Raw genomic sequence first — 8,941 nt, forward strand, 5'->3', positions numbered from 1 at the left:
CATTACTGGCATTTCTTATTCGTGGGGTCTTCACTGCAACCTTGGCTTCCTCCTCACCTCTTCACACTTTGAATTCTCAGGGGCTGTCTCCAGGGACTCTGTCCCTGCTGCACATTTCCTGGCTTCTAAGGCCTTCCTTGAAATCTTGGTGGAAGCCTCCATGATACCCTAACTCCAGTATCCTGCATTCCTTCAGAACCAGCACCTCATGGTTGATGCCAAGGTCTGCTGCCATCTTGAACCGTAGTCAATCCTCTAGAAATACATGCTGTGGCAGCCTCTGAGGGTCAGGGTGGCTGAGCATGTTGAAAACCGTCTTAGGCCCCCTTGTGTAAGAAAGCTTCTCCTCTGGTTTCTTCTCAAGAGAATTTTCACCTTACTCCCTTGAGTTTGAGATGGTGTGGTCTTGCCAGCTCCTGAAATGACCTCAAACCATCTTTCTCATGGTCTCTAGGCATGGTCTTTAGCATTGTCTCTAGTATTGTCTAGGCATGGCTTAATGTCCTTAAGAGCTGCAACTTCCTTCGCCCTAGTTTTACTGCTGCCTTTCAAAGTTTTAAAATTGTTTTCTCTGCCTTCTGCTCCTGATTATCAAAATAAATTAGTCTAAAATCCACCAGCCATATACATGCCACTGCCACAATGCTGTGCTGCCAAGACATTTCTCCCTCCAGATTAAGAAGTCTATCATTTTTAAAATCAGCCTCACAGAAACTCTCAGTTACAGGCAAAATTCGTGGAACTTCTCAGTCAAACATAACAGGAGTGGCCTCTAATCCACATTCCAATGGAGTCCTGCTTTTCTGAACTTTCTTGAGTCAGGTCTTCACTGATCAAGGTCCTATCATCATGGTGGTCTTCTGAGCTCCCACCAGAATTGCCCATTAATCTCTGCTTGCACCATTCTAAAGCATTTCCATATTGCACTGCTGTATATCTGAAATCCCTCCCACCAATTCCAAGCAGCTCCAAAATCTTCTGAAACACATGGTCATGTTAATCACAGCAACCACCCAATTCTGGGTAACATAACTTTTATACAGCTATTAAGCTGCTACAACTAAACGTGACCAGCAAAATTAGGGAGGAGGAATAGTGTATTTGATATCCGATGGTTTTGGAGGTTTTAGTCCATAGGATGCCAGCTCCAATCCTCAGGGCCTGAGGTGAAGCAGAACATCATGGTGGAATGTGGGAATAGGGAAGCAGCTCACATCATCAGGAAGCACTCCAGACACAAAATATATACCCCATAGTCATGACCCAATTCCCTCCTCCTCCAGCCACACCCTACCACTTCATTTATCCATCAGGAATTAAATCACTGATTGAGTTAAGGCCTTACCCCAATCATTTCTCCTCTGAATCTTCCTGCATTGTCTCACATGTGAGCTTTTGGGGGACACCTCACATCATGTTGGTCATGATTTCAATGTTAATGAAATAAAAATTTGATGTCTATAGGAAGAGGGAGAGAACTGACTTCTCTGATAGTAAGGGTACTCTGGGAAGTGTTGACACACCCCAAATGGGTGTGGTGACCCTGTAGATACATGGTGTGTCTGGATTTTTGGATTCCTGCAATAATATTTTTTTAAAAAATGTTGCTAACAGACACTTTTAAGAGGAGGCTGAACTATGCAAGACCCTGCAATCAGGATGAGCAAAAATCTTTCCTGACTGGACTTTCTGCTCTCACATATAGGATGAGAAGGTTGAGCTTGGGGGTTCAGTGCCTTTGGGAAACAGGAAGTATGTGGAAAGACTTTGTAATTCCTTTCAAGTCCTGCATAAGAAGAGATAGGTGGACCAGTTGGTTGTGAAATCACATGGAACCAAATATTTTATAAGAACCTCTAGGACCCTACCTGCCATGTGACACATGTGACCAGATACCAGCAGGAATTGACTCTGAATTTCTCAGGGAGAAGCAGGTTAGCACTTACTAACAGAATGTCTGGAGTGACTTTGTGGGTCATCAGTTCCCATATAAGGAAATTTGACTGCATAATTTTGTGGGTATTATATTTATACTAAGAGACAGAAATCATGTATTACTTTCCTGCATTTTACCATGAAATACATACAGAAGCTCATTGTTGTCTCTCAGAACTCAGGTGCATCCGTCCCACAGATGGAGTGTTGAGAGGTTGTATCTGAAGAACCATTTCCTGGCTGCTGGGTGGGAGAGCTCGGGAAGTTTCTCTCCTGCACACATCTGTGGATGGACTAGTCAGGGGATGAGCCAGAACAGAGGATGGACGCAGGGAGTGTACACACAGCAGGAAGCTTCTCCTCCAGTTGTTCCTGTTTCTCCTTTCTGCTGTGAGATCACAGGCCTGCCATGGCACTGAATATCAGCAAGGTGAGGCACCTGAGCTGTGAGAAACAGTTAGTTCTCACTGGTCCAGGGAGTGATAAACAAGTTCCACAGCTCTGCCTGCTGTTCCATGATTAGGAGCAGGAACCCCCACCTCCACCCCATGCTGACTGCACCACTGTTCACCCCAGCCAGGGTACAACAGTGACCTGTGCTCTCACCAGGAGAAGGGAAACCTTAGTAATCATGGAATGCAACTCAGCCATTAACCATTGTGACTCTCCTTTGGGACAAAATAGGGGAAACTCAGGACACAAGTGAGTGTCATTAGTCAGGCACAGACAGATAGGAATCCTTGTCTCACAATTATAATCTAAACAGTCACCCCAAGGTTCACAGAGCAGAGGGAGGCTCCCTTGGACTGGGGCAGTGGGCCTGGGAACAGACTGGTAGACTGGAGTCTGTTCTATTAGCAGGAGGAACACCTCCAGGATAGCCAATGCTCAGCAGGTGGCTGCAGTGAATGACCACCTACGGTGGACCTGCAGTAGTGCTGAGAGAGCAGGTGTAATTTCCCCACCATGAATGAGGGATGTCAGAGGTGCAGCCTGTGCTAAGAACTGGGTTTAGTGACTCCACCATTGTGAAAATCGGGAAAGTCATGGGAGATGAGTCCCCTAGGCCCTGCTTTGCCCCTATGGCCTGTATTAGAATTTCAATTAAATAATGATGGTCAGCAGACACTCAGAAGTTTTAGCACCTTTTTTCTTTGCAGGTTTCTGTTTGGAGCTGGTGAATACATTAACTCAGAAGACTTTGCTATAACCTCCAGGCCATGAGATTGAGCTTCATGAGATTACAGAGTTAATACTTGATAAAATGGGCACATGAAGCTCATTAGCTTGATGTGCTACTCACAGTTTTCAAGTGGAGGGTTGAAGTGTCCTACAGGTGTCAATAACATGGATGGACACAGAGGGCCAGGGCTCAGGTGCTGTACTGTACACTTCCTTCATAGATATGTGACACAACCCTGGAGCTTACAACTCACAATGCCCTAGTAATAAAATCAGAAATCCTTCATGAGGTGCCTGTGTTGCAGGGTGCTGCAGGGTCACTTGAGGAGGGGGAGAGATTCAGCACCTCTTGGTCCTGGCTCAGTCTCTGGACTGGGCATATGGGGTCTGGTTTCCACTGGATGGTCCCTGACCTCACTAGGGAGCCAGCAAAGGGCAGCACCATGGTTCAGGGGAGGACAGAACCCAGACTTTGTGCTCACCTGCAGGAGGAAGCTCCTCAGGCATGCTCACTGTGCTCTGCATAGGAAGAGGCTGCTCAGGAGTGTACCATGGAGATTACAGAGATAAGCCAGGAAAGACCACTGAAGTTGGTCAGGTGCTTTCCAAGACCAGGCAGTTTGGTCTTGTCCTGTGCCCAACAATGCAGTGGACAGATGTTATGTTGGCAGCATTTTGACTGGTCTGCCCTGAACCTCATCTTCCCTGGGACCAGAGTGTCCCCATCATTCACTCCACCCTCCCTCCTGAAGATGAAGGAGAGAGGACACCACTCCCTGGTACCAGAGCAGGGCTGCCCCTGGGTCTGTAGACACATTTCCAGGTGAGACTTGTGGAGAGGATGGACTGGAGTGTGACAGGAAGTTGTCCATCACCTCAGAGAATTAGGACAGCAGCACCCTGGGCCTGGGTCTCCTGTGAATGACTCTCCAAAGCAGGATCTTCAGAGAGCTGGGCAGGTGGAATCCAGGGAATTCTCTGCAGAACAGGAGGGAGCTGGGCATAGAGGGAAACACTGAGATCTCAGATGCACAGCTCCTCTGGAGATTGGCCGACTTGGAGAGACTGCCTCCTTCTCTTTTCACATGCTCACCGTCACGTATGTGACAAAAGTCGGAGAAGACATTGGGTACAGTCTCCTTGATTCTGGTTCTGGTGTGTCCTGACAGATAGGGAGATCTGAGCAGCTGGGTTGGTATGGGGCGTTAAGTGGCCTGGGAATCAGGCGACCAGTGCATGTCAATCAAAAACCAATCAGTTGCCAGAAGGTAACCCTAGAGGAGTCTCTCAAACACCTGTCAATCAACGGATTCCCCAATGAACACCAGGGGGACACTAAACCCTCAAGTTTTCCCCCACCTATCTGGGACTACAAAACATGGCCCCATCAGGTCCACAGCGTGGATTCCCTGGCCTTAATACCCTGGATGACTGGTGAATCTTGCCCCAGACACAAACTCCAATAAAGTCTTGTTCAGTCATTTTTGGTAAAACTCCTCTGTGGTCACCCACATCTACAACTGACCTTACACTGACCACAGCACATTTGGAGTGAAAATGGCCACACCAAGGTAATATCTCCAAATTGACAGTGTCACATGCTTTCCAGGGACACAAGGGACATGTCCCAACAGAGGGCAGTGGGGGAGAAGGCAGCAGACTGTACTTTACTCAGCACTCAGGACACAACACCAATACCCTGAGTAGAGAAAAGGAGTGAGACTAGGAAGCAGGAAAGGAGCAGGGTCCTTGGGGAAGGTGCTGGGCTGAGAAAGAAGGTTTCACTGTTCCACATGCTTCCAGTAAGCAGAAAAAAAAATAAACTCTCCTGTCACAGGTAAAGCTCCACTTGGGTACAAGAGAGGGACACATCTCACGAGCAATAAGGACCTGGGCATTCAGGCCTCAGCCTATCCAGATATAAGAAGAGCCTCAGTCACATGCAAATTCCTCCTCCTGCTCTGGGTTCAAATGACCTCTGGGCTGTGGGAGCTCACAATTCTCAGCTCACACAGGACTGAGCTCTCTGGGAAGGCAGGTGTGGTCTAGAAGATGAGGTTGCTGGGTCTTCTCCTGTGCCTAGTCACAGTTCCCCAAGGTGAGTGACTCCATTGTAAGAGCTGGGTCCATGGGTATGTTGTGACTGGGGTGAGTAACAGGGTCTCTGTTTCCTTGTCCCCAGGTGTCCTGTGCCAGGTGCAGCTGCAGGAGTCAGGACCTGACCTGGTGAAGCCCTCACAGATACTGTCGCTCAACTGTGCTGTGTTTGAATTCTCCATCACAACCAGCTAATTCTGCTGGAGCTGGATTTCTCAACACACAGGGAAGGGACTGGAGTGCATGGGGCTCAAATTTTATGATGGTAGAACTAACTACAGTCCTACCTTCACGTTCCGAGTGTCCATCTCCAGAGACACGTCCAAGAACCAGTTTTCCCTGCAGTTGAGCTCCCTGACCACCCAGGACACAACCACCTATTACTGTGCCAGAGACACAGTGAGGGGACCTCAGTGTGAGCCATATGCAAACCTACCTGCAGGGTGCCCAGGGCCAGCAGAGGGTGCTCAGCACACAAGGAACTCAGGGTCACCCAGGAGCCAGTGCTCAGGAGGGAGAGAACCTTGGCCCCAGTCCTGAGCCCCCTTACCAGGCAGTTCCTACTATGTGCTCCAGCCATGGTGGTTCTACGCAGGGCTCCTCCCCCTGGACATCACTCAGCTCTCCTTGTCCAGGTAGGGGTTTCTGGAATCCCCCTCTCAGCACAACCTACATAGTCAGGTCTGGTGCTGACACTTTCTGTGCAATTACATGAAATGTAGGTGCCATCACATGAGCTGTGTGAACACTTCGTGGCCCTGGAAATTCCCTTCACCCTGAGAAGGGTCCCCACATCCTCCCTGCCCCAGGGCCCCTCCCATTGCAGTGCTCCTGTGACCTTCCTGTGACTGATCTGTGCACGGTGCACATACAGATGTCTGAGCCCACTTGCACCAGAGATTCCAGCCACAAGGGAGATTTGACAAGGACAGGGGACAGTTAGTTTTGTCACATGATATTGAACAGTCCCTCGTACTGCCATCAGGTGTTAGAGACCATGGATGCAGTTGGTCTTCTGTAGCCATTGTCAGCAGGCACAAGGTATCTTCTGTTCCAAAGATTAAAGAAAATTGAGCTAAGGTTGCCAACACAAAACCCAAAACTCATCATAATCCATGGAACTTTAGTGTACGTGAGCTGTCTGACACTCATGATGTGCCTCTGTGACACCACACATCACACCCAGGGCTCCAAAGGGAAGAGATGCCCACTCCTCAGATATCTGTGCATGGCCTGTGGACAGGGGTGATCTGAGCAAATCTTGGAAAAAAAAGGGGCTTCCTTGCGAAGACCCAGGGGGAGGGTGGTCAGTTCTGCATGGACTGTGTGAGCTGCAGGATCCTGAAGACACACTGTGTCCCATCTTATCGCAAAGAGACCCCAAGTCTGAGAAGCCCAGGACCACTGGCTGCTGGGGAGAGGCAGATTCAGCCTGCTGGGTTTAAAATCCTGTGGCTAGCCTGCAAGGTTGAAAAGAGTGAAGCCCTGGGCTCTGTTCCTGCTCACCTCACTGCCCAACTGTCCTGAGAGTCCATGTCCAGTCTGGGTGAGGATGAGCATCATCAATTTGTATATCCCAGATTGTACTAAGATACTCCTGGTTCTTTCCAGAAAATTTAGTCATTTGGAATATTTTGAAAAATATGTGCTGGTTGAGAACTATGGTAGTGATCTTTAATATGAAATTTGTAAGTAATTTATAATGTACTGTAGTACATTTTCTAACAATGCAGGTCACTTCTGTTTCTATCAGTAATAATTCCATGTTTTTATCACTTTAAACATATTAGGTGTGCATTATAAATATATAGAGTCATGTGGTTCATGTTCATAGACACATGAACACATTTCTACAGCAGAGATTGTTCCTGTCTATCTTGTATGCCTTAAATGTCTCCACCTGTCATCATCTTCTCAATTCATTGTCTATTTTTTCATACTAAACACAAATTCAATGATTTTCCTTTGTTTTATTTTTGTTTCCAATAATCATACATTGTACAATTGTTGGTGTTTCAAAAACCAAAATTATCCCAAACTGCATTAGTTAGGTAGATTATGAAGTGTATTGTCTCCCCAGTGATTGAGATTCTATCTCCTTTGCCTCAAGGAATCCTAAGGGCTTGCTCTGGGTGTCTCGCTCAGCTCCTTCCTGAGCCCCGGTGGATGCTGGATCACTTTCCATAATACAAAGCTCTTCAGTTGTACACAGTTCGTATTTGATTGTTTAAACTAGTTTTATTTGTATCATACTTACACCTAGTTATGTAAATTAGGTTTAGGGATCTGACAGGAGAATACACTTTGAAGGGCCTGAATAAGCAGTGATGTGTTGTATGCTGCTGTCTTTCACATGCGATGGTGTGTGATCATCAACACCACTAAGAATGTCAGCCTCTCTCTCCATCAGACACACAACTGGCCATTCCAGCTGTATTTTCATAGATACACTGAAACCCAGTCCCTGTGAGGCAGAGGACAGCACCCTGACACATGGGTGAAGGCGCCATGATGGACGCAGGCTGTGCACACCAGCTTGTCCACAACCTTTACCCCCTTTTTGTTGGGAGCCCCACACCTGCTGGGCGGCAGTCACTGTGAAGCACAGCCTGACTATGGCCACAGGTGCATGTGAGCTGCAGGGCACCAGGAGAAGGCCCTCTCTGCACCTGGTCCTCACCACCCACCCCACCATCACCCTCCCTGCACCTTCCCATCTCCAGGGGCCACTGGTCCTCTCTCTGTCCAGGTGGCTGATTCAGGAGCTTCCCCTCATGATGCTGGTGTAGTGATGGCCTCCCTGTTCCTGACTTAGGTCAGCTAAGTCCATGTGCTCCAGGTTCACACCCATGGCCAGGAGGGACAGGATGCCATTTTTTCAGGATGATGTTCATTCCTCCTCTGTGGACAGCATGTTTTCCACATCTGCATTAAGGGACAACATGGTTTTCAACACTCTGGTGACCTGAGTTAAGGACAGACCTATTGGACTCCACATCCCACCTCCTCTGCACATTGGTGGAGGTCCTGTCCCCAAGCCACAGGCTATCCCACACCATGTCTCTGCTGCCCTCAGGCCATGCTGCACAGAGTGAGTCTCCTGACTGCTGTTCTGCACGCTGGCCCTGATGCTGGTAGAACTACAACACTGAGAACCTAGGAGCACCCTACACACAGGTTCCTCTAGCCAATTCCCTAGGGGGACTCTGTGTAAGTGACACACCATAGACAAAGCTGTGCCTGAGCCCTGGGACTACCTTTGAGCCCAGGTCATTCTCTGAAATACAGAAGGAACATAATTCATCTCTAAAACTTGGGCAGCCTGTGTGCCTGCAGAGTTAGACCCATGGGTTCTTCCAAATTTGCTGCCGGTGCAACTATTTCAGCACCCATATCAAATCTGGCACAGAACAACAATTTACCCCTTCCCAGAGCTGCATCCTCGTCTTTAGGTGTTTACTATAACCACCACAGGCCCAGCACCTGTGTGTGCTGAGTCTAGCCTCTGCTGCTCTGAGCAGCTCCTGAGACTGATGTTTCACAATGTGATGGCTGGATTGCAGCAGGTTCTGGAAACCAGGATGCAAGCATCAAGGTGCTGCTCCTGACCAGCGCTTCCTGAGGCTGCACCATCACAAGGCAGGAAGGCAGGAGGCAAAGAGAACAAGGTAGTCTGGAACACCTGAGTGAAGACCCTTGCTCCATACACAGGACCAGCTTCCTCCAG

General features: G+C 48.4%; 1 gene segment (V, D, J or C); it reads left to right on the forward strand.

Moving 5' to 3' along the window:
* Positions 1-5,409, forward strand: part of LOC124974740 (Ig heavy chain V region MOPC 21-like) — a 59,629-nt gene extending 54,220 nt beyond the window's left edge. Inside the window, 1 exon segment of the V gene segment in view lies at positions 5,300-5,409. Coding sequence covers positions 5,300-5,409 — 110 coding nt within the window.
* The last annotated feature ends 3,532 nt before the right edge of the window (positions 5,410-8,941 follow it).

The sequence above is a fragment of the Sciurus carolinensis genome, unplaced genomic scaffold (genome assembly GCF_902686445.1).
Source record: "Sciurus carolinensis unplaced genomic scaffold, mSciCar1.2, whole genome shotgun sequence".
Taxonomy (NCBI): Eukaryota; Metazoa; Chordata; class Mammalia; order Rodentia; family Sciuridae; genus Sciurus; species Sciurus carolinensis.